The sequence below is a fragment of the Chrysoperla carnea genome, chromosome 1 (genome assembly GCF_905475395.1).
Source record: "Chrysoperla carnea chromosome 1, inChrCarn1.1, whole genome shotgun sequence".
NCBI lineage: Eukaryota > Metazoa > Arthropoda > Insecta > Neuroptera > Chrysopidae > Chrysoperla > Chrysoperla carnea.
In genome coordinates, this window is record NC_058337.1 from 102,227,128 (window position 1) to 102,254,483 (window position 27,356).

Here is a 27,356-nt window from a genome sequence, read left to right on the forward strand (position 1 = left end):
AGCCAACCAAAAAATAACTTCAACAAAAGTTGCAGAATTTGATGGGGGCATCATGTTCTGACATCCGATTGGACCTAGTTTTTCGGGTTTCTTTAATAGCCTAAACAATAAGAGATAGAATAACACTTTAAATAAGAAAGTTGATCCTCATAAAAAAATTAACAATTTTTGTTGAAAACATTTTTTCGAAAAACGTTAGCTTACGGTGGAAATGCGAATTAAACATATGTCAATATTGCATTTAATCGAAAGAAAATACGCTTAGAGTTGATCGATAATTGTAGGTCAAAATCATTTTTCCCTAGTGTCTTGATAATGAAATATTTTTGAGTCCAATTTTCTTCGAAATCTAACGTTTTTCGAAAAAATGTTTTGAATAAAAATTGTTAGTTTTTTTTTATGAAGATCAACTTCCTAAATAAAAGTGTTATTTTACCTCTTGCCGTTTAGGATATAAATTGGCTAGTAAGGAAATCCGAAGAACTAGGTAAAATCTAATGTTAGAACATGATGTCTTCCATCAAACTCTGCAACTTTTTTTGAAGTGGTTAAATACAAAATGAGATATTAAGGTGTATATATAAAATGGCCCACCCTGTATTTTATGATGATTATTGTACTACAATGAACCACAGGTCTCTAAATAAAAGGGCCGCACTTTACGGGCCCTTGAACCCTACCTAACCTAACCTAACTAAAGGTTAATTTTCCTGAATTAATTTAAATTGATTTTCATAAATCTAAGATATAATGTTTCTTATTTTAAAAGACATAATATTTTATTAGCCATGCATACTTTTTATACATTTACGATAATTAAATGTTGACATATGTTTCCTTTTACCATGTATACCTTTTACCATAATGTAAACATTTTACAATAATATGCGGTTTGTTTTAATAGTTAACTATTTATTTCATTTATATTTGAACCGCATTGAATGAATAAATTAATAGCTGCAATATAAATAATTTATTATGGTGCTTTAGCAATTAATATTTCTCATCTGGAGTTGAATACAGGGATGATAGCTTTGTATAGACTGTCTTGATTACTCTATCACATTACATATACATACATGTCACACACTCACACATACATAACTGATATTTCCATATAATACATACTATATAATTTTACGGGGATGATAGCTTTGTATAGACAGTGTTGATTACTCTATCACATTACACATACATACATGTCACACATACATAACTGATATTTATAAAAAACGTTTAAACCAAAAGTTGTTTTTATAAGGAACATTTTTTATATTTAAACTTTTGTTCTATCTTTAACGGTTTACAAAATGGGTCCTACCTCCTACGGACCTAAGACCCATTTGACCTATGTTGCTCATTTACGAACTCGACTTTATGTACTGAGCACGCTCTAAAAATTTCAGCTTGATATCATTTTTCGTTTTTGAGTTATCGTGTTGACAGACAGACGGACAGACAACCGAAAATGGACTAATTAGGTGATTTTAGAAACACCTATACCAAAATTATTTTCGTAGCATCAATATTTTTAAGTGTTTTAAGCGTTACGAACTTGGGATCTAAACTTAATATACTATGTATATTTCATATATACATGGTATATATATAACAAAACAAATACCTTTTGTTTATCAAACCATAACGATGCTTTATTTAAGACTAGAATGATACCCACCCGCTTCGCTGGGTTTAAAAGTAAAGATTGATAAAGATTGCTCTCGCTTATCTCCTTTCTATAAAACTCGAAATAATGGTAAGGATTGTTTTACACAGGTAAAATATATGTATGGTTTTCTATTTTTTAAATGTATACTAGTCATAATTATTCATTGAGTATATCAAAGAAGATGACCGTGAAATATTTTATATTGACTATTTGTACAGAAATCTGTAATTTATGGTAGGTAATGTCAAATTAAATTAATTTTTAAATTTCTTTTTTTTTTATTAAATATCTTCATAAATTATATCTCATGTATTAGTCTGAAGTATGAGCTATATTGCTGTACAGTTTCATTAAAAACCATTCGCTAGTTTTAGCGTGAAAGCGTAACAAACAAACAAACAAACATGCTTACTTTCGCATTTATAATATATAGATAGAGATAGAGATAGATAAATTGGCCAAGAGAATAATTTCAAGATTTTATGTTTACCCAAAAACTTTTCATTCATAATAATTATTTTACTCGAATATTGTATTTCATCTTGAAAAGGTATATTTTATTAAAGATGTACGTGCACCAAGGGGGGGGGGCTTGCCAAGCGAGTTTTTCAATGAATGCAGATCCTTATAAAGCAATTTTTATCCTGGTTTAGGTTACCTAATTTCATTTGAAACTTGATTTAAATAAACATACAGAATTAATCACAAGTCACACATGTCATAAAATAAAATATATTATATTACATTGAAACCAATTAACACTATAAATTACTGTTTTTTATACCATATATATATATGTTATATACAAGGTATACTAAGTTTAGTCCCAAGTTTGTAACGCTTAAAAACATTGATGCAATGAACAAAATTTTGGTATAGATGTTTATAAAATCACCTAATTAGTCCATTTTTTGGTTGTCCGTCTGTATGTCTGTCTGCCAACACGACAACTCAAAAACGAAAAAAGATATCAAGCTGAAATTTTTACAGCGTACTCAGGACGTAAAAAGTGAGGTCGAGTTCGTAAATGAGCAACATAGGTCAATTAGGTCTTTGGTCCGTAGTGCGCAAATCAGGCGTAAATTGTATAGTATGTATTGTATGTTGATATCAGTTATGTATGTGTGACATGTATGAATGTGTAATGTGATAGAGTAATCAACACTGTCTATGCATGGTATTTCAACAATTAACTCAGTCAATTGTTTGTTTTCACTTGTTTATTTATAAAAAATTCTCAACAATACGTTTGTTTGTTTAAATTTAAAATAACAAAAGTAGCACTGTGAGTTTTGAAAAACTAGTCCAAAAACAACAATATTGTATTAATTCCTACATTTAAAAACTACTAAAGTTTATATTAATTCCTACACTAATGTCAGAATTCGGATTGAAGGTTTTTGAAAATAGAATGAAAATTCCAGTGACTTTTTTCCTTAAGCGAATGTCTTTACCAAATATAATATCTTAAACTCTTAAAGCCGTAAATTATTTTTAAAGCCGAGATATTTTATAAGTCAGTCGGCAGTTATTATGTATTCACTGCAAAATATCACACGACCTCACGACCTACATATCAAAATTAAGTTACCCCGGATAAAAAAAGAATTTTATTTCTATGTTTATTATGAAATACTACCATGAATAAATATTTTTTGCTTTGTATGCTTTACTGGAAAAGCTGGTAGGATTGTCAGGCTCATAATGTGCCTTGCCACTTTTATAATTAATCGAGAAAGTAAACCATTTGACTCAAGAATCGATACCTCACCAGTAGATTTTTATGAAAGCCGCTGGAAAATGTTTGTTTAAGGGTACTCAACAAAATCATACTCATACGAAATTGTATTTTTTCGGATTAACTTCCTAAAACCTACTTCCGGAAATCACATTCGCTTTATCTAACATATTAAAATCTATTGGATTTTATCTTTTAGACAATTTTAAGCATTTTATGATCCTTGACATTTTTTACCTAACCTTTCCATTTTCAAGATTTGAAAAAAAAATACGAATTTTCGTCAAAAACTCGTCATTTTTTAAATACAGTGAGGCATCGATAACTCGAGCCTCGTTAAGTTATATAATCCTCAGTTAGTCGAAAACAAATTTCATTCTCTTCCGCTGAACCCCCAAATACGAGGTATCTTGAATTATTTAGACGTTGTAACTCGAACAAAATGTTATTTCCCTCCGAGATATTGATAGTACATATTTATACTCTGTAACGCGAATTTCAAAAAGCAGACTCCGTATGTCGTAGTTAGTAAAATATAATAACACCGTACTTATAGTAACTAAAATATAATCGCGCCAAGTCGAAATTTTAGCAATTATATCCTTTGTATCTCGAATTACTTGTTTCTTGAGGTTCGAGTTATCGAGGTCCCACCGTACTTAGAAAAAGCTTTTTTTATCTTTCAATCCCTTTTATAAGAAAATACTATTTTGAAATGGTTTTTTTTCGTACTACTTGTACTAAACAAAAAATTTCTTTAAATAAGAAAAAATAATAAATTTTTAATTTTTTTTTTTTTTTTTTTTGTTTACAGGTAAACGAACTCAGGAATCAATTTGTGTTGGTATATGCATCACATTAATGGCTGTGAATTTTTTTTTTATAATACTACATTTACGTTTCGAAAATTTAAGCACAATAATTATGGCAGCATTATTCGGTATAATTACTGCTGATTTTAGTTCAGGGCTTGTACATTGGGGTGCTGATACATGGGGCTCAGTCGATTTACCAATTATAGGAAAGGTAATAAATTATTTTTTATTTTTGCTTATAATAAATATGAATATAGTATTTTTTTAAGTAGTTTATTTTTATTTTTTTATTATGTAGAATTTTTTACGACCATTTCGTGAACATCATATCGATCCAACATCCATAACTCGTCACGATTTTATCGAAACAAATGGTGATAATTTTTCGGTAACGATACCTGTTTTAGCATTATTAGCATGGAATTTTATATCATCACCAGAAGAAGATTTACAAAAGAAATTTCCATGGACATGCTATTTATTTTTATTATCATTATTTATAGCGTTAACTAATCAGGTAAGTAAATATGAAGATTAAAGGACAATTTGCACATATCAGTGACGCGATGTGTCAATATACTCGGTTCAATAATTTTTTCATAATCTTATTTTCTTTCTATACTCTTTAAGGTTGTAGAGGCGCTACAGAAAAAAAAAAACCTTAACTTGAAACTTTGTCTGAAAATTATGCAAGTTTTTAGAAAATAACCATAAATAAAAAGCTATATTTGCCATAATGGTATCGAGACGGGAAACAGTTTCCTCAAATCAGCAATCAATTTTTAGTTGTTTTTTTACACCTAATGTTAATACATATTAACAATAATTAAAAATCAAAAAAACATTTTTAAGAACTCAGTTGAATAAAATTTAGCTGTCAAATCCAATGATTAGGTGCAAACAGCAAAGAGTATAGGATAAAGGAGAAGCAATAAGAGCTAATGTAAAATCGTGTAGAATTTCAGCGTCTCTACCGAGTAAGGTTTTCAAACTTAATAGTTAATAGTCGCCTTCGCAAAGTAGTCAAACTTGAAGTCACTTAATAGTTGATCGCCACAGACTCCAGATGGACTTACTATTATGTTCCTGCTTCTTCTCTATTCTATACTCTTTGAATAGATGTTGTTTAAATTTATAAACATAACTTCAAAATTTCCCATTTTTATACAAAAGGTAGTTCTAATTAAATTAATTATTTTGATTATGAACAATAAAACTTATATATTATTAATATTTGATGAAATTTTATTATGATACCATTAATTATAAACGAGTTATGTATAATCTAAGGAATTTTTTGCAATTCAATTATTTGTGCGCACAATGCTTTTTATATTCCCGCTTAATAACAGAGACAGAAACTAAATCATGATAAATACAAATTAAATTTAATCAAATTTCAAACTTTACAATAAATCATAAATCGTAATTTTGCACAATTTTAATTAATTATATATCTTAAAACCCTTATAGGCCTTTTTCACATTAAAAAGTAGCCTATATCCTTTCGGCTTTATACTGTCTCTGTACCAAATTTCATTTAAATCGGTTCAGTAGTTTAGGCGTGATTGAGTTACAGACAGAGTTATTTTCGCATTTAGATTATTAAGTAAAGATTTTATTGCAAAAAAAAAAAAAAAAAAAACGCTAGCAGAACAATAGCTATTACACTTGAGGCATATAACGGAGCTGTATCTAATTCCTAATGAGTTATTGACTCTTTTAAAATACAGTATGTACTTAACTTCAGTCAAATATTTCTAAACAACATTTCATTTGTATGAACTTCTGTAGCTAAAAAAAACCCTGGTAGCTAATATTGTAAATAAGAACCTTAGCCTATACATACCATAGCCTACACAATAGAGAATATTCATGTATTTTTTTTATATTTTTAATTCATTGTTTACACCGTTATAACAAAGTAAAAAATATAAATACTGCTTAAAAATGCTGTATTTAAGTGTAAAAAAAATATTTAAAATACATTATATTTTTGAGATATTTAAACGCCGTTTTTTTTGGCGCTCTCTGTTGATGACGTATAAGTACGTGATCTGTCAATTGGTGACAGTTCAATGTATAATTTACACTTTAAAAAAATGAATTTACAACACAGAATTTAGACTCGTTATTATTAAGTTTTCTAATAAAAAGCCGTAGAATAATATAATTTAATGAAATATCATATAAAATGTAAGTAATTAATATCATACAGTATGTCAACAAATTTGACAAGAATTTCCAATTTGAATTTCCATTTTAGAAATTTCTAAATGCCATCACTGAATTTGAGCTTTTATTAATTAATTTTAAGTAATTAAAAAGATATTAATTACTAAAATAATGCTTTAGTTGAAATGTCCAGTCATTAAAGTTACGGAATATTCCCTATTAATATTTATTCAATAAGATAATTCATTTTTTAGAAATATAAAATTGTATAATTTCTGTTCATATAGATTCATAAATGGTCTCACACATATTTCGGATTACCACGATGGGTAATGTTTTTACAAGATCATCATGTAATTCTTCCACGTCGACATCATCGAATACATCATGTAGCACCACATGAAACATATTTTTGTATAACAACAGGATGGTTAAATTGGCCTTTAGAAAAAATACAATTTTGGCAAATACTAGAATATATGATTGAAGTAATTACAGGTTATAAACCACGTGCCGATGATATGAAATGGGCACAAAAACGCACGTGATCGATTGTTTTAATTTATTTATATGAAAAACAAATTATTACTTATTATATATACCTTCATCAAATTATTATATATTATATTTTATTTACACAAAACAAAGAATGCTTATATATTTACATGAAATAAAAACTCACGATAAATAACGAATTTTAAATCAATTTAATTGTAAACTAATTGTTAATTCAAATGTTTCACATAATATTGGTTTAGTTCAAATCTTTTGATGTTGACAAAGTTGACAGATTATTGCTGTAATGAAAATTATCCCAGCTAAAATAATTACACTGTGAACTTTATACGTATTTAGGTAATAAAAGATAACTTTAAAACATTAACGTCATGGCAGAATTAGACAAGGTATGTTCGATAGGCTTTTCATCGATTTTCTATTGTTTCGGACAGTTGTCAAAAATCTATTCAATATCAAACAGCGCTTTTTGACAAAGATAGAAGATACGAGATATGTCTTTACTTGGATAGTTTTTTGTTATCTGTCCGCAACAAAAACGAATCATTTTTATAAATGAAAAGGCCTTTGGAGGACGAATTTTGGTTCAATGCGCGCACGTACCCAGTAGACACCATCTTAGTTTGTTCTCGCTTCCTGATTCAAACGTTGTGCAAAACATGAATACGGTCGTGTGAACAATCCTTAATTTTAGTCGTTAGAAAAATCGTTCCTTACAACAAATTTTCTTTTTGGCATAAAACATGTAAAAGATAACTTGAAGCTCGAACATAAACAAATAATTAATATGGCGGTGACTGGGTACCGTGCAAGGATATTACCGAAAGTGAGAGAATGCCTCCACCCTTCCCGTACCTACGCAAGACCATACCCTGTCTAATTCTACCATGATTAACACTCTTTGTTTAATATTAGCTCTATGGTTATACCACTTAAGATAGACTAAAACCATAGATATATAACATATAGATAGAGGATCCCATGTATTGAAATTGGTCTGAATTTGAGAAATATAAGTGAGATATACAAACATATACTAGTGCCACCAAATGAGTGGCTAGAACTAAAAAAATATGGTTTATATATGGTTTTATTTAGTTCCCAGCCATTCATTCTTAGACGCTGGGGATGCTTAGATAGAGATAGAAAGATACTTAATTTTATTTTTTTACGCCATATAGATCCTCTATCCAGTTACATAGAGATCAGACCTTTATCCAGTTTTTTAAATGTTAAATAAAAAGAACGTGTTGTCCGGAAGGATACTTCTGGCCTGCTTTATGGTTCGCATAAATATTACTTTGTTGAGTACTCCCAGACAAGCATTTTCCACTGGCTTTCATAAAAATCAAATGCCAAAGAGCCAATTCCTGGATCAGACTGTTGTTTCGGTTTATTTCTTCAATTAATAATTTTATACTTCTAAAATAAATTAATTAGTCAATTTGCTAATTATTTTTGTAAATATTTAGAAAAAAAATTTTTTTTTTTTAAATATATATATTTTAATTAATATCTCCGGATTTATTAGGATTATCTCCAGATAATCTGAAATTTTTAGTAACTATATTAAAGTTTGCTGCGAGTACAGCCCTACCAATCTTCGGGTGGTTGGATTCGCCGGTCCTAAATATCATACACTTAAATACCCTAAATAAATGCCCCAATAAGTCAGGAATCTAAAGCATATCTTAAGTAATATAGCCATAGACTTTATATTAAAGAATACAGCATGCACGAAGAAATTAACTTGTTTTCAATGTCAAACTTCTGCTAATCGTCATTTCATTACTAGTCAATAACGAACATTTAGTATAGGTTTAAAAATTCGAGGATCCAAATATTCTTTATGTCTACATTTTGGTTTACAAGTATTATGATAGTATTATAAAAAAAAAAAACAACAAAAAAACAAACAAAATGTTAAACAATGACGTTTAAAGTTGTTCTGTCGAAAGCATAATTAATTATTAATTTATTATAATTGAACTAAACCATTATTATAGATATTCTATGAATACCAGGGCCTTATAAAAGTACCTTTAGCCATATTTAACAATTGTAAAAAAAATTATATTTTTTAATATTTATTGCTATAAGAAATTTTTATCTCATATACAAGTGCACTGGCGGCTCTTTTAAATATTTTATTACATAATATTTTATATTTATGTAATAGTTTTAAAATTTTATATTATATGTATTTTACATCCAGGTGATTCATTTTAGTTGTTCCAAACATTTTTCTTCTAAGAGATGTATTTTTTTTTTAAATATTTTCTATAAAAGTTTTGTTATTTGGAGGGCGAAATACATTCCCGATATCGGGGTTTTTGTAAGTGGACGGTTTCATAGTAAAAAATAAAACTTTATTTTCCTAGGCTTAAAAAATTCAGAAGTTTATTTTCCATCTAATATTACTTTTGGAATTTTAAAGGAAATTAATCAAAGACATGTATTGCTAGTAAACAATAAAAGTAAAAATTTTTAAATTCGATAAAGAATTGGTTTTTATCAAGGAAAACAAATCTGCTAAAAAAATATGGGTTTACATTTAAAAAAAATACAATTGACCTTTATTTGACTGTTTCAAGGTCAATTCATATAAACCCTGATATGGGAATGTATTTTCTCTTCCAAAAGACGAAACATTTTTTTAAAAAGGCATCCGTTAGAAGAAAAATGCTTAGCACTATTAAAATTACCTATATAATATGTAGGTAACAAAGTAATCGCATTTGGAAATATCATCAAATCGGAAGCTGTTTTTCTTAACTTATTTGAATTTGCTAATAATAATAAATATACGAAAATATTATGTCGAAAGCTTAGTTTCTAAAATGCAACCAATGCCTTTGTTACATATTATATAATAAATTCTAAGCTCGAACTGAATATTAATGTGTAATCATAATAATTACCTTAAAAAAAATATTTGATTACAAATATTTCGGAATAATCATCAAATATAAATCACGTTTAAATGGTGGAAATCATTTCACGGTTTGTATGAATGAGACTGTCCACAAAATTTTATCTTAAGTTTAAATCCTCATAAAAATGTGTTGATTGTGACCACTTAGGCTTCAAATGTAAAGTATTAGAGAGGAGAGGGGGCTTATTTACTACTATTGAATATAAAACAATTTCCCGTTTATTTACAATTAAAAACATGTCCCTAAGAAGTACGTACTCCTCTTTTGCTCCTACTGGCAGCACCAAATTCGAATAAGAGAAGAATTGACTAACTGACTAACTTATCCGTCTTTTGAACTGTTGTTTACTTGGCAGAGCGTTGTACAGACTTTTCAAGGATAGCCTATAGTTTGATAAAGATTGCGTAGAAGATTATGTTTTCAAAAACCATTTTAGTCTGGTGTGTGATTTTTTATTGTTAAAATTATTTTAATTGTTTTGAACTTAAAAGAAAATATTTAAATTTAATATAAAAGTCAATTTAATCGAAAAGAAATATCATTTTATACAAAATATACTTGGTTTAAAAACCATATAAAAACAAAAAAGATTTTTTTAAATTCTAATTATTCTCAAAAGTTCAGATTAATATAACTTTTCTTTTTTTTAAATAGCAAATTGAGTTCTCTTCTTTCATGTTTTTGTCGATATTTCGATTGTTAATATATGTATGTACGAGATAGTGCTTCGTTAATTAACGTTATAATAAAATACAAAATTTGTTCATTTATTTCAAATTCTGTGTTGAAAATTCAAGCAGAGCCGGGTCTCCACGCTTCACAAAATAATTTGATAAGGATAGAAGATATGTGATATGTCTTTACTTGATAGAAAACCGTCCCCAAAAAATGTAACTGAAAAGCCGTATTGGAAAATTTGGATCCTCATGGCAATAAGTATTGAGAATCTAGACTGCTTTTTTCCAACGCATGCTGTCAGTTGATGAAATACCATCTATTTACAAAATATTATATTAATGATTTTGTATCCAAAAAAGTTAATAATTTAACTGAATGTACTTGACAAAACCATTTTCTTTCGTATATTGCTTTTGATTGCATTTAACAAGAATAAAGTTAAAATTAAAACGCCTGCTTCTCAATTTACTTACATCCCTTCATCAACTTGAAAAAGCTGATGATTTTCCAACGGCTGAAAAGGGGCCCCGACATGGTTAATCCGGTCTTGTCATAGAGAAAACACGTTCTGATGATAAAATGTAGTACAACTTATTTTATATAATTTTGCTCACTATAAAAATTTAAATCTATATTTTCAATATTATTTGAGAAATGCTGAAAATTGAAAACTATAATTTGCGAAGGCTTATCTCGTTAATAATGTATTGAATCGAAAAACTTCTACAAACTTTTATTTTGACTTGACAAATTAATTCTCCAGAGATTCGCCGTATAACTTATGTTTATTGACACTGAGTATACTTTTCATGTCTTTTATACTCAATTTCGTTGAAGTAAACACGGTATTTATTTTTGTTAAAATATTATAAATTTATATTAATAAATAGTGCGATATTTGTTAAAATAAATGGTTCCAATCAATAAAGTTAATAATTAAATTAATCGGAAATAATAACTAGAGAGTGTAAAAATTTGTATAGCCTGCCATATAAAATTCGATATACATTTTATTACGATCATAACAATGTTTTAAAATTTATTGATTGGATCAATTGATTGATTTTTTTTTTAATTTTATTTATTTTGTTATATAATGATAAAAAGTTTAACTGTTAATTTTAAAATTTATAATAGATATTTTTTTAAATTAAATTTATATGTAAATAGAACTTCATAAATTATTAACATTCTCAAAAATAACCTATCCTATTCCAAGTCAAATTAACTCAGCTGCATTGAAACTCGTCATAATCTCTGATACATTTTTGTTACATAGTCCAAAATAGCTCCTATACGAGGCTATGTCATCATATATATTGGTCTATAGCTGTGGACCTGGGATCATGGCTGTAGCCCCAGTACACATTATTGCGTTTATATTGTCGTTTTATCAAGTCGAATTTTTGTGTTTTTTTAACTGGAAATATCATTTTAGAAGGTAAAATGCTGCGGTGAAATCCATTTTGTATTAACAAACATAGTTACGCAGATATCGGTCTATATTTAAATTTCCAGAGGATTAGATAGGTAATCAATGGCCCTGCATGGTGCAAAAAAACAAAAAAGCTAGGGCACTAACAAAACTATTTAGGTTTTATCAAGTAACTGCAATAAGTATCAAATCTTAACTTCAGTAGTCTTCTCAACCAGCACTGCAGTGGTCACATTATCTAAGTCACTATACCAAAAGAAATATTTGAGGCAAAACTACTTGCAGAAGGCTGACTAAAAAATTTGTCAATTTTGGGTAATTTTGGTTTATTATTTTCTCTTTCCTAACGTTGTTTCTTGATTGTGGGTAAACGTACCACTATAAAAGATTTTTGTTGCAATAAAGTTTTTATGTATTCCATGGACACATGCACAAGGATACTCAACTCCATGTAACCAAATATCTGCCAAAAAAGATGGCAGTAGTGTTCGTTTTACAACGAGATAGATAGATATTCAAATACAATTTAGAAGATTTTTCAAGTTGGCAACTCAACACTACACAAACAACAGAAAGAATACAGGGGAATTCCCCACAAATTTCGAACAAAGTCGAAAATTTTTGGAAATTATTTTGTTTAGTTTTACTGGGTTAAGTTTGTGTTTAGTGGGGACAAGCATATTATAGGAATTTATGAATTGAAGATGTATAGCTATTAATGAGTCGAACTGCAGGTTAATCAAGATTAATAATCCCTGATCAAAAGTTATAATCAAATAAATTGTAGGTGAAACGAAGTTCACCGGGTCATCTAGTTACAAATAAAAGAAAAGTGAAAAGAGCAACCTGTATATTCTCCTTTGTTCACTTCAAAAACACTCGTACCAACTAATTTTATTTTTTAAACTTTTAAAGCAATATTTATAATCGTTACAATTTGTAAATTAAAGACAAAACTTTTAAAGTGCTTATTTATATTTAGATATAAATTTAAATAAAATGTAAAATTTTTAATTTCGTAAAGTACGAACAATGAGTTTAATATTAGAGCTTTTAAATTGGTAATCTTGGGATCAGCTGATACTTGTATACAAATACTAAATTTATATAAATAAATAGACAAATTGTCAAGTACTTTTAAAAGATTTTTAAATAAAACGATATCAAGTATCTTAATTATAATTTAAAAAAAAAATGGACAATAATAACATTGATCAAACAACGGATAATAGTTATTGGTGTTACATACCCGATTCGCTATTAGTACAAATATTTAAATATTTAGATGTAAAAGAATTGGTAAATGCAGGTCTTGTCTGTCAAACTTGGTATCGTGTCAGTTTAGACGAATTTATTTGGAAGGATCTATTTAAAAGTTATTTTAAAATTGACAAATCAGTTGGTTTAATTAAAGGTAATTAATCAATGCACAATATTAAGAAATAAAAAATTTGTATAAATGATATTATTTTTAATAGGTCGTAGTTGGCGATCAGAATATAAACGTTTACGATATCATACACCGTTCGTACAAACAGAAGTTTTACATGAACATCAAAATCAAGTATTGCATGTTAGTTTTTCATATAATGGAAAATATTTTGCAACCTGTTCGAAAGATGGTTATGTTATGGTATGAACTAGAATTTTATATATAGTTAATAGTGTTTCGTAATTGCACAATAGTTTTTGTATGGCAGCTAAAATTACAAATCAAAGTAATAATTTTTATTTTTCAAAATTAATATTTATATTTAACAATAGGGTATTCCATTATTTTTGAAAAAGTACTTCGAAATGTTGATTTTGCTAATAAAAAGCCATCAAAAATTTATTTCGGAAAAATACACACGCTTTCTTGTCAAAAACGTAAATTAAATTTTAAAGCTTTTTTAAACTGTCAAAAAAGCGGGCATCCAATATGGGTATCACTCTACGAAATAACACAAATAAGTTTGACAGATATATTCATAGACATCTGATTATAATAAATATAAATCAGTGGCGTAGCTCGCCTTGGAAGGGTCCCGTATCAAAATTAATTGGGGGGCCCAAACGAAGGGTGAAGATTTCTAACAAAAGAAACAAAATTGCTTGCACTAAATTAAATTAAAAATTTATTGATTATAAATTATCACTTCCTCCTAGAAATTGAGCTAGCCAAACAATTCAAAGTAAATATACACTTTTCTTGCCTTTTTTCGGCAAATTGTTTTATTAAAACATGTATAGCTGAAGACGATTTCAGTTTTTTTAAAATGCTTACATAATTAATGAATGGCCCCTCAAGTGAAATTGTGGATAACATTTTACTAATTTTTGCTTGCATACGTAAGAGGCCTCTGTAGTTCGAAGGCCCCGTATCATTGATACAGCGGTAACTACGCCCCTAACTGATGGTCTATGACTCATACCGCTATGACATCACAGCAGGGCTTACCCGCGTTTTAGGTCACGTGATATACAGTTTAAAAATTACGATTTTTAATTTTAATATTTTAAAAGAAAAATATGTTTTTATGACTCGAAATCAGAATATTTAAGTATATTTTTACATAAATTTTAACTTTTTTCAAATTTCATAATTTATTTTTGACTAACGATAATACCCTATTTAAAAAAATGAAAATTATTACATTTTAATGCTATATTGCGAGTTTCTTGGGCTCCCACTAGCCTATCTCCCGCTCTCGTATATTCTACCTATTATACGCATGGTCCCGCATAGTTCGGACGCTAAACACAAACATTACTTCCAGCTCTTGGTCAATTAGATGCCCTTCGATCTGGCTTGAACCATCAGCTCCGGAGCTCTTAACTTTCTAATTTAAAGTGCTATTCTATCTATTGATGTACACCATCATTTTCTGCAAATTTTGTAAAGGTCAGTTTTTAATAGGTGGCGTCTATGACCCGATATTCAGAAGGCATAGATTAAAATGGCCCACCCTGTATAAAAGACATCTAGGTCTCCAGATGCCAATGAACACTTTCATCCAAATGCAAACTAAAACTCAATTTTCAAAAGATTAATTCGAGAGCCTCAAGTTTGTACACAAAGAAATCACAATCGATTTCCAATTTGATAATTTTTATTAATGTATTTTTAGCTATGGGAATCATCATATCCTGCTCGGATCAAATATTATTATAACATGAAAGATTTCTGTTGGAAATACACACAATATTCACAATTCAATTCCACCGATACCCTTCTATTAGTATCCGGTGTACATTTTGGTACACCACATACAACATCTGGTGAAATAGCCGTATTTAATATTGACGAAGGATTTTCATTACAATGTCGTGTCGTGAATCGACCATACGATATATTTGGTACTTGGTACACTGATGAACATCTATTATCTGGTGATTTACATTGGTTAGCGCATCTGGTGAGCTCATCTGTTTTGTGGATGAATAAAGCAAATCAAGAGACAAGTTCAGAACATGCACCTGTCACCGCACAATTATTTAAATTTTATAACACGAATGCAAGTTCAATACGATCAATAATGGTGGCGAATTGTGTCACAATGGCTGATTCATGTGAAGCGATACGATCAGAAACGGATAAATTGACAACGGCACATGATGAAGGTGAAGAACGACGTGAACCTGGAAACCCACCCTCACATCGTGAACTGTCTTTGTGTATGTTTATTTCAAGAAAATATTTTTCTTTAATTTATTATTTGCGAATATTTCATTGATATCATAGTACCGGAGCTGAGTTAGTAGAAATTTTGAGTGTTTCCCTGTGGGCTTTATATACATGGTGTCCCATGACTCGATGGACATAACTTAAGAGTGTATTTTTTTGACAATTTTAAATCGAAAGTACGTTATATACTTTTGTTCAAAAACCAATAGTGATGGAATTATGGGCACTATTATTAAATTTAACCAATAATGACATTGTTGGCTAAAGTAGTTATTTGTAGTTTAAGTTTTACCTTGGAGGGGGAGGGGGATATATTGGCTTCACCTTCTCTTAAAGAATAACCCATATCTTTTTTAGACGCACCGGTATCGGCAGACTGAACATATTACACATTTATTACATTAAAACGAACGAATTTTTAGCCGTTTTATGTGGAAAACATTAATTTTATTTTTATGACAAAATTCTTGAAAATGGAACCATTTGTACTAAACCGAGATCTTTACCGACATTTTACCAACTTTTTCTGCTAGGAATCAGATACATTTTTTTACCTAAACTTTACCTTTGGTATGCCTTTCGAACAGGTACCAAACGGATTCAAATCAAAGCTTTTTGAAATGGATAATTTTAAATAAAGCTTAAACATTTTTCGATTACTATCCGATATCGATTACGATTTACTCAACAATCCCTTCTAATTTCCATCTACATTACAGACGATATGATTGTTGTGAGTTTTAGGCTCAATTATTAATGTACGCAAAGTTTCAGCCATTCTAAAATCAGTTTCTTTTTGAGACAGAACGCATATATTCCGCATTTTGAACTAGTTAAATCGATGCATTTGGTTTTTTTGTTGTTTTCGCACGTTATTTTCATATCAAATTTTATTAGCTAGTTTTCTTAAAAATGATTGAATTATTAAACCTCAGTCTCGATGAAAATAATTATAATTAGAAATAAATTTAAAAAAATTACTTTGTTTTAGATGTTAAACAATCATTAAGAGAATTATTACGAACCGATAGTGGAAGTGGTGATATGAATTCAGATTATGCGAGTCCAATCAAATATAATATGGATTATAGACGTGTAGAATGTCAAGCTAATACTTCCAATGCGTATGAATATCTTAACGATGACAATAAAGACGGTGATGATGATGGCGATGAAATCGATAACGAAGATACACCAATAGTTGAAAATGTGTTTAATGATAACTGTGATAAAATATTAATTTTTACAACCGGTTCAAAAACGTATACACCCCATGAAATTGGTTTTAAACGTTTAAAACCATCATTGTTTCCACAACGTTTGGAACGTGGACCTTCCATTAAGGAACGTATGGATATGAAAGCACGTGAAGATGAATTAAAAGCGTCACGTGTTGAACCAAATTGGTTGGATTATGAGTCCGTAGCACATAAATTTGATAAAACTGATCATTTAATTGATTTACATGGTCATATTATTGGAATGCGACTTTCACCTGATCACCGGTAAAATTCAAATTTTATTAATATTATATTCTAATGTCGGTTTTCCACTAAACGGACAAACAAAAACAAAACCGGCATAAGATAAAAACACACTATAGCTATATTTGATCTACCTAGACAAACTGTAGCAAGCTACATATTTTTATTATGAAACTAAATTTTTACATTTATTTCAAATTTTTGTGTACTTATAAGTCTAAATCCCTCATATATCATAATTTTAATAGCTTTTTTTTATCTCAACACATTATACCACTTAACAAATTAGGCTTAGACTGTAAACTTCAATGGAAAACGCACATTACATATTTTCATTTGAACAAATAGAAAGAAATGAAAAGATTACACAGAAGCCAGGACACGAATTCGGTGTATCAAACTAATTACAATGAATCTTGATTTTCCCTATTTTACTCTACCTAAATCTCTCCTGACATACCGCCTAGAGCAATTTCTCTATTCAGTATACTAAAGAAAGTTATATATTAAACTAGATGGACCTTTTTACTTCTATGTTGAGCTTGGGGCGGAGGGAGGGGGTATCCAAAGTTGGAGATTGTAACCAGGAGTGATCATTACAACAACATTTCAATTAACAGAAGAAAGAAGGTGGAATTCTGCATTTTTTAGCGAATTTTGAAAAAGACCTTTTTTGAGGCACAATATTTTGATAAGGAATTGACATACAAATATGTTTGAAAAGTAAAAATAGTAGGAAATTTAAAGCTCTATGGTTTTGTCGTAATACGTAAGAAAAAAAACGTATTGAGGAAAAACCGAAGGAAGGACGGAAAAATTGGAATTTCCTATCCCTTCCTCTTTTGAACAGGATTCTCGAGATCATCAACTTGATAAATTGATAATTAACCATCCCTGAACAACATACCAAAATTTCATTAACTTCCAAACTTTTTATATCTGAAACTACCATTTTGACTACTAGAAAGAAAAGCAGAATTTTGAAGCCATTTTGATTCCTGGCTTTGAAAGAACTTCTAAGAAGAGTGTGATAACTAATTAGACTTTTTTTAATAGTAAAAACTGTGTCTGTCACATTGGATTTTTGAAATAATTATACTTCATGATTATGTTTTTCAGATTTTTGTACGTGAACAGCCGACCATGGCCTCAAGGATATACAATAAGTAATCCATTGGATCCACCACCTATTGCTCAAGAAATAGATTTACATGTAATCGATTTAGTAACCATGAAACATGTTGGACGAATGTTAAGAGCACATAAAGCATACACGCCCAACAATGAATGTTTTTTTATATTTTTAGATGTTTCTCATGAATACGTCGCAAGGTATGTCATATTTATTAATTAAGTCTCGCTGGAATTAAAATCCGTCAAAATTTCGCTTGCTAAAAATTTGACCATAGCCAATACTGCCAAAATGAATCCTGAGAATAAAAAGCTAAACTATCTTTATTATTTTCCAAATGGCGCACGATAACTGACCACGTGACCTCAGCATGAAAATTTACCTTAAATTTCCAGAATATTGACAATTATCTGGTTTCATATCATTTTTTATTATTAGTAATTTGTTTAAAAATTATTTTACAGTGGTGCTGAAGATAAACATGGTTATTTATGGGATCGACATTATGGTGTGTGCTTAGCAAAATTCCCACATTTGGATGTAGTAAATTCGGTAGCATTTAATCCAAAAGATCCAGAAATGTTAGTCACTACATCCGATGATTACACAATAAAAGTATGGCGTTCAAAAAATAAAATAAAAGAGTTAAATTTAAATATAAATCATTTTTCATTGGCAACTGATTTAATTAAAAAATAATTATTTAAAGTGGTTTTCTACCTAGTCATTTGCTTTCCTTTTTTTTTCTTTTTTTTCATTAAATGAATTTCATTACTTTTATTGATTATGTTTTTAAAAATTGTGATATCCGTCCGGATTTTTCTTGTATTATGTATATTTATATATATATTTATAAATCAATTATAATTGTAATTTATATATTAATTATGTGCTAAATTTGTGTAACATTCGCACAATAATACCCAATTGTAATATTTTTTATGGAATGTTTTAAATAAAATAGAAAAACCTATTTCATGTATTTTCATTAATAGTCGTTTTTCACGAAAATAAATACTTATGTAATGTATCGATGCTCAACGGAAAGGAGTTCGGGTGTGTTTTAAATTCATTTTATAATCACTAGAACAATGTTTGAGTTTTTCGAGGAGTTTGATACATACAAGGTGGTACAAGAGAATATATCTATTATCTATACAGTACTGGATCCTACGCAATATTAGTAAAAACTGTAGAAGTATAGTTGTCTTATTTAAAAAATTAAAATATCTTACAATAGAAAGTTAAGTATATGATTGTAAAATATTGCTTATAGAATCGACAACGGCCATACCATGTTGAAAATACTGGTTCTCGTCCGATCACCGAAGTCAAGCAACATTGGGCACAGTCAGTACTTGGATGGGTGACCGCTTGGGAACACTGTGTGCTGTTGTCTTCTTTTTTTTCCGTTTTTCAAATAAAATTATATACTTTACAAGAGAAAGTTAAGTATATGATTGTAAAATATTGCTTATAGCATCGACAACGGCCATACCATGTTGAAAATACTGGTTCTCGTCCGATCACCGAAGTCAAGCAACATTGGGCACAGTCAGTACTTGGATGGGTGACCGCTTGGGAACACTGTGTGCTGTTGTCTTCTTTTTTTTTCCGTTTTTCAAATAAAATTATATACTTTACAAGAGAAAGTTAAGTATATGATTGTAAAATATTGCTCATAGCATCGACAACGGCCATACCATGTTGAAAATACTTGTTCTCGTCCGATCACCGAAGTCAAGCAACATTGGGCACAGTCAGTACTTGGATGGGTGACCGATTGGGAACACTGTGTGCTGTTGTCTTCTTTTTTTCCGTTTTTCAAATAAAATTATATACCTTGCAAGAGAAAGTTAAGTATATTATTGTAAAATATTGGTTCTACACCATCGGCTTCGGTTGAAGGTTGTGGAGATAGCCGATTTCAGCCATAAATCGACCTTCGGTCGGACACTAGCAGTGGGTCAGTAGCAAATTTTTTCAAGGGGCCTTGGTTTGTTTTAGGTGAGGAGTGAAACAATTTGCGGTTGAGTATGTATATATGTGTCTTTGTAAATTTATCCTTTTACCAAAAATTTGTATACTTCGTTCCACTTTTTATTTTTTTTGATGCCCGTAAATCTACCTTTTTACTTCAACCTTATTAAGAAAAATATTCAATTCTGCTGATTAGATATTTTTAACCCAATGACAGTTTCATTTCATTATCCAAATAAAGAAAAAACCCATTCGTTCTATTCGATATTACATTCCTAAAAAAAGCGTTATAATACTTCAAAAAGATTTAGTATAAAAATCAAAACAACAATATTGTGCAAGTAAGGTTTTAATTAAATTATTTAATAAATACAAAAACAAAATTTTTTTCCTAATATGTAAAAATCTTAATATACACATTGAAAATAATTTTCAATATATTTTAATGACTTAGAAAAGACTAAAATTTTATTAATTTGGTTCCAAAGCTTAAACAGATGTATCGACAGTTGCGTATGGAATGAATTCTTTCTTTTCATCATTGTTCGGTGACCTAAAATATATTTTTTTTAAATCATTATCAGTTTATCAATATACATCGGGAGTTAATGAATTAAGGGGGGGGGGGGGGAACGGTATCATTATTTTGATTTTGTTAAAGGTTTAATAATTTTTTAGATAAATACAATAGGGAATATTCATGAAACTTAAATTTGGTTCAAATATTTTTCTTCCGTAACTTTAATGACTGGACATTTCAAATAAACCATTATTTTAGTAATTAATATCTTTTTAATTACTTAAAATTAATTAATAAAAGTACAAATTCAGTGAGGGCATTTAAAAATTTCTAAAACAGAAATTGAAATTTTTATACGGACGGATAAATATTAAAAAATGGGGGGACAATGTTGAGTGGTTTGGGTAACAAACTATGGGGTTATTTTGATATATAATAATTTTTTTAATTACTTACTTATTGTCTTCTCCACTTTCATCTTTATTGTCTGTGTTAAAGATATCCAAATCTAAGGCAATACGTTGTCCTACAAAACAACAAGAATTTTGTTAAATATTAAATATTAATTAAAAATGTTAATTATTTACCAGTTGGACCTAATTCAACATTATTCATAAAATCAGCATCAATAAATGGTGGAAGATCATCATCTGGTTCTTCAAAGTCCATTGCATCTACATCATGATTTTCAACCATATCCAACCATTCAGAATTATGTGCACGGAATTTCTCAACTTTAATGCGTGAGGCCCATTCTTGATCTGATAATGCAATTAAATCTAAACAATAATTGCACCATTTTCGTACAATTTTATTTTTATCACGCATTAAATCTATTAAATATGCTACAGCATCTGTTTCTTTGATTAAAAATGGACGCCATTGTTCGTAAGCAAGTATTTGATAAAATACATAAACAATTTGTAGAACAATTTCATCGTCAACTTGTTTTGCATTTAGAAGATCAACAATTTGCGTCAATAAATCTTGACAACATACAAGTTCTGCACATTTGATGTCAACTTGTATTGCAGTGCCTAACATTACGATTATGTCTAAAATTATGTCATCTTCAGCTAAAAAAAATTAATTAGCAATCATTTATTTTCACAAAATTATACAATAAAGTATAATATAAGATCTCAGTTGTCAGATATTTTAACGTTTTCCGGTAAAACTTTTGAAATTTTATTGTTTTTTTTAAACCCCCGAACCAAAAAAGAGAGGTTTATAAGTTTGACCGCTATGTGTGTCTGTGGCATCGTAGCTCCTAAGCGGATGAACCGATTTGGTTTTTTTTGAAAAGTATTTTAATGAATAGTATTTTTAGCTATGTTTAAAGTGCGACTTCAGAGTGCGACTCCAGCTAAAAAAGTGGCGATGATCTTCGGAGAGAGCTACAAAGAAAAAACCCACATTTCATTGTCGGGGTTTTTTTTTTTTAACTTTTGTAAATTTCGCTTGTCAAATTTATTGGTGTAAAGTATTCATATACATTGATTTGTAAAATGGTGCAGGATTCTATCGTTCCAATTTAGCGCTTCGTCCAAAAATTTATTGTGATCAACAAATAATTTCGCTAATCTTATAATAGGCAGGCGAAACTTCGTGGTTTTGAAACTTCAAGATTTCGATTGAAGATTATACATGTTTCAAGAAATTATGGCCACTGGTATGAAATAATGGTAGTCTGGACGAGAATCGTTGACACAAGACAGTTAGGTACAACTGGACTACTCGTGCGAGATTGCGACCTTTACTAAATATGTTCTTGACCAATATTTACAGTTTAATATGACACGTAACATAATCTGATAACCGATCACTATAAAATAAATTATTTTTAATAACTTACCGGTTTTTAAAACATTTTTAATAAAAGGAATTAAATTATATTTCACAAAAATTTGTTCGTAATTAATGTCGGGTAAATTTAAGTTACCTAAAATTCCAATTGATTCAATTGCAAAATCAATATTTGAAAAATATTGTTCTTCAATACACGCTGCAATTTTTTCCACATAATCCTATAAAAGTAAAAAGGTCTAAAATATTGATTTTTTTTGTGGAGCTTTTTTATTTTATTTTCAAAGGAACATTTTCTGTTTGAATAAAACTTCCAAGTCTAAGTTTTTAATAATAAATAGATCATTAAACAGTAATAGGTCCTAAAATCTTAAATGTTTTGGTTTGGAAACAAGAAGTAGTTAAAATTTCCCTAACGATATAGACGTATTACATTACATCCGTGTAAACTTCATGCATACATTTACTAAAATCACACTTCTATGTTTAATCATATCTTCTTCTAAAATATAGACCTATGCACTGTATTGAAAGTCAACAAATAGTGGTGGGAGTTATGGGATTCCCATCTGTTCAAATGATGTGGAATTTGATATATAGGGTGAGTTTCAGTTTGGAAGGAATTTTCACGGAAAATACGATGTTTATAATTTTCCCTTTTAAACACAACCTCTCTTAAATAGGGTATTATCGTTAGTCAAAAATAAATCATGAAATTTGAAAAAAGTTAAAATTTATGTAAAAATATACTTAAATATTCTGATTTCGAGTCATTAAAGCACTTTTTTCTCTTAAAATATTAAAATTAAAAATCGTAATTTTTAAACTGTATATCACGTGACCTAAAACGCGAGTATGCCCTGCTGTGATGTCATAGAGGTATGAGTCATAGACCATCAGTTAGTTCAGTGTAGACAGTTGGATATAATATATACATAGATAAGTATTTATATTTATATTATAATCAGATGTCTATGAATATATCTGTCAAACTCATTTGTGTTATTTCGTATAGTGATACCCATATTACGTCATCAAATTGGATGCCCGCATTTTTGACAGTTTAAAAAAGGTTTAAAATTTAATTTAAGTTTTTGGCAAGAAAGCGTGTGTATTTTTCCGAAATAAATTTTTGGTGGCTTTTTATTAGCAAAATCAACATTTTGAAGTACTTTTTCAAAAATAGTGGAATACTCTATTTGCTAACAATTTTAGGGGCAGGCAAAGATTTTATTAATAAAAATAATTAGAATTATTTGTTAAATTTAACTTACCAAAAAGCTGTCTTTAGCAAAGGAATGTTTAGAAATATTTCGTAACATTTTCATAAGTAACGGATCTTTATGTAATAAAGCACGCCATAACAGATCTGGAACCAAATTTTTATCCACTAATTGTTCAACATTCTCTTCATCTTTTGATAAATTAATACATAATGCAATTAATTCAATATCCACAGTTGAGTTTCGAGATAATATAACCATATCTGTAACCTGAAAATGAATACAATAAATACATAGAAAAAAACAACAATCCGTATTGTAAATGGAACAAGATTACTTACAAGATGAACACATTCGGTGTATGTAAATCCTGATCTAGTACGACGATCTCGACTAAATTGGTATAATAATTTTAATACAATATTTTGATGTTTATCATCACCTGAAATAAACATTTAATTACTTATTTTCTTCTTTGTCATCCTCCAATATCCTATTGTCCCTATAAGTAGAGGACTAAGCACCCAGAGAAATTTCATAATACTTAAATTTAAGCATATAAACAGCTTAATAGCATATTAAGCATATAAAAAACACGTGTAGATTTTTCAGCGCTAGAGAAAATTCATTCCATAGCCAAGGAAAGAGGTTGAGTTTATTTTAAATCGTAATCGGTTTCTAGTGTGGGCCCTTCTTTTATGTTTTTCGAGATAAACGTTATTTCCAAACAGACAGTGGCTGAATGTTCCCTGCATTATGAATTATATCCCTTTTCAAGTCAAGCTACTGGGATATTTTTTAATATTTGAAAAACCAGGAAACAGTTTCTAACGTTTGAATGGAGTAAATTCCAAATTATCTGACAAAAACGTCTACCACTTCTGCCAGCCAAGGTTAGAATTTTCGTCTATTGAATTATATAAACTAACAAAACGAAAATTTAACTTTTCCTACATAAATCTCACAGTTAGCTCGAGCAGATATCGTTAGTCATTTCATTTTTAGATTAATTACAATTTTTATTTAATCATGTCAAAAAGACTCCAAAGGCTCGTATATGGATTTCTTTTTGACCTATTGGACAATAATTCCCGTAAAGTCAAGTATTATCAGTGCCAAATGATAATTTTTCGTGATGTGAAGGGAAAAACTGCAAATACTAATAGTATGAACAACCGTACCAAATACCGACATCCAACCCAAAACGTTAGACTGTTTTTTTTTTTAAATGTAATTCTTCCTATAAATTTTCATGGACAAATACATACAAAGAAGTCGGAGCTTTTTGGCGACTAGTCACCAAAATAAAAGATAGTCGACTTTACCGACTAGTCGGGACACATCCCTAAGAATTTTTTATTGTTTTAGTCGATTTATTTATAAAGAAAAATAATATCGAATTATTATAACGATTAATTTTCGTTGAAATTTAAATGCTTATTTTAAAATGGTACACTTACGTAATAAATTAACAAGTTGTGGAACGATATTTTGATGTAGCATTTTAGCACGTATTTTCTTATCAAATGTTAAATTAAATAATAATTTTAATGTAACATGCACTAATTCAGCATCCTGATAATTCAATAATTTCGATAATTTCGCAATACAATTTAAACGATCCATTTCATCTTTATTACAGCCACGTATTGATAATTTTTTTAAGAATGTTACACATAATGTTAACAATTCAATATTTTCACGATCTAATGTTTTTACTAACATTTCAACAATATTTTTCTTTGCCATTTTCTCTTCAATTTTAATATCTTCAGCAATATTTAATAAAAGATAAAATAAAACACGTAATAATTGTTCTTGTTTTTTCATTAATAATGTTAATTGTTTTTTAGTTTTTTCTGTATCATTAACTTTGTTACTTAATTCATTTAAATCATCTATACTATTCTCACGTGAACTTTGTGATAGACTTGCGGTCTTTGCACGTTGTGTTAATGGATCATTTATTGACCATAAACCACTACGTGGACGATTCATTGGTGCTGGTATTTTTGATTTTTTTATTTCTGTTGCGCTTGTTGTCATTATATCTTTGTCTTGTGCTAAATTTTCTAATTCTTCTTGCCAATGTTCGTACCTTTGTAATTCTTGTTCGATTATGTACATACATAATGATCCAATCTAAAAATATACAGACGAAAATAAAAATTATTTCTACATATCTTTAATTCGTGTCCAATACTAGTTTTTTTAAAGCGAATTTTTCTCGAATACATTTAGTATAAAGTAGATAAGTGTTGTAAGACGACCTTGTACCTCCTCGAATATTCTCCAAAACCAAAGTTTCGAGCCGTGAAAATTACTATGACTCGAAAATTATTTCTTGAAAAATAAATGAATCTTTTTTTGTCTTTGCTAATTTCGATCTGATGCGTGCTTTCCGATATAATTAAACAAATCAATTAATAAAAAATCAATAAATTTAACCAATTACAGAGCACTTAAATAAGTACAGGAGGGGTACATTGTATATTAGTATTAGTATAGAAGGAAGAGACATGACATAAACGCAAATATACTAACAAAAAAAACTGTCAAATAATTTAATTTGGCAGTTTATATGAAATAAATTCTGTAAAACGGTACCCAGAGTAAAAGCTGGTACCGTTTGCGGGTGAACACTGTTCGAGAAGGGCTCTAGATAGGGAATAGTGGTGTATTATGGAGGAGGTCATTGCTCAACCTATGGGATGAATGGCTCCTATTATTATATGAAATAAAACAAAAACAGTTTGCTCGGAAACTCTATCGCTCTCGGAAACATTCTGTATATTATTAACTTGGAAACATTCTGTATACTCGTGGAACGTACTATTTTGAGTCTAAACGAAGTAAACATTTGGAGTAAAATAATATCAATAAAAATATAATTTTATATTACCTTATATTCAATTATAACAGAATGAAAATCTTCATAATTAGAAAAAAAGAATAATGTGCAAGCAATATTTATGCTAAGATCTATACTCTTACGCCATTCCTCACGTAAGACACGTGTAAGTGCACTGATTGCGGCTTCTAGATAGAAATAATACAAATATAATATAAGTGAAATTATGCAATCAAAATATCTAATTTAAACTTGAAAAGTTAAACAAACCATTTCGTGATAACTCTTCTAAATTATCTGGATTTTTAGCTATTTCTAAAATACGTAATGATCCTTTTAGTTTTTGTGATATATCTTCATATAATAAATCCACATATTCGTCAATATTATTAATTGTTGGTGCGTTATTTGAATTGTTTAGTGAACTGGTTGGTCTTGAATTTAAATAATCACCACCTATTTTAAAATGATTAATTTAATTTCTTCCTCAGTCAGTTTAATTAATTGATGCCTCAGAAAAGAATCACTTACTGTAGTACGTAAAGGGAAATCTGGATACGGGCAGATTAGTAAGGCACGTAGCAGGAAGCTGGAAATGACTATGTTCAGCGACAACTGAAATTTTCTGAATAACCAATGGAGTAATTTCAAGAAACTATACTGGCGGGATCAACTTTCAGCCTCAAATAATACGGAAAGGACATCGTATTGCGCGGATGGTAATAGCAGAA

The 27,356-nt window shown here is 29.1% G+C and overlaps 2 protein-coding genes and 3 non-coding genes across 5 annotated transcripts in view; 4 read left to right on the forward strand and 1 right to left on the reverse strand.

Moving 5' to 3' along the window:
• Positions 1-6,994, forward strand: part of LOC123305547 (plasmanylethanolamine desaturase) — a 38,855-nt gene extending 31,861 nt beyond the window's left edge. The window contains exons 2-4 of the mRNA XM_044887300.1: positions 4,222-4,433; positions 4,521-4,739; positions 6,685-6,994. Of these exons, the coding sequence (XP_044743235.1) occupies positions 4,222-4,433; positions 4,521-4,739; positions 6,685-6,945 (692 nt within the window). The 3' untranslated portion in view covers positions 6,946-6,994. The remainder of the gene's footprint in view (positions 1-4,221; positions 4,434-4,520; positions 4,740-6,684) is intronic.
• Positions 6,995-19,525: 12,531 nt separating this feature from the next.
• Positions 19,526-19,644, forward strand: LOC123291154. The gene has a single exon (XR_006534941.1). It is a non-coding gene; the product is annotated as a 5S ribosomal RNA (ribosomal RNA).
• Positions 19,645-19,729: 85 nt separating this feature from the next.
• On the forward strand, positions 19,730-19,848 carry LOC123291165. Its single transcript, XR_006534949.1, has one exon. It is a non-coding gene; the product is annotated as a 5S ribosomal RNA (ribosomal RNA).
• An 86-nt stretch (positions 19,849-19,934) lies between these two features.
• LOC123291174 lies at positions 19,935-20,053 on the forward strand. Its single transcript, XR_006534957.1, has one exon. It is a non-coding gene; the product is annotated as a 5S ribosomal RNA (ribosomal RNA).
• A 589-nt stretch (positions 20,054-20,642) lies between these two features.
• On the reverse strand, positions 20,643-25,544 carry LOC123296265 (kinesin-associated protein 3-like). Its single transcript, XM_044877730.1, has 7 exons — positions 25,235-25,544; positions 24,116-24,216; positions 23,826-24,044; positions 22,601-22,772; positions 21,333-21,821; positions 21,202-21,271; positions 20,643-20,778 (listed from the first exon to the last, which is right to left on the reverse strand). Exons 1-7 carry the CDS (start codon positions 25,521-25,523, stop codon positions 20,715-20,717), a joined length of 1,404 nt encoding a protein of 467 aa, XP_044733665.1. The 5' UTR covers positions 25,524-25,544; the 3' UTR covers positions 20,643-20,714.
• Positions 25,545-27,356: the final 1,812 nt, after the last annotated feature.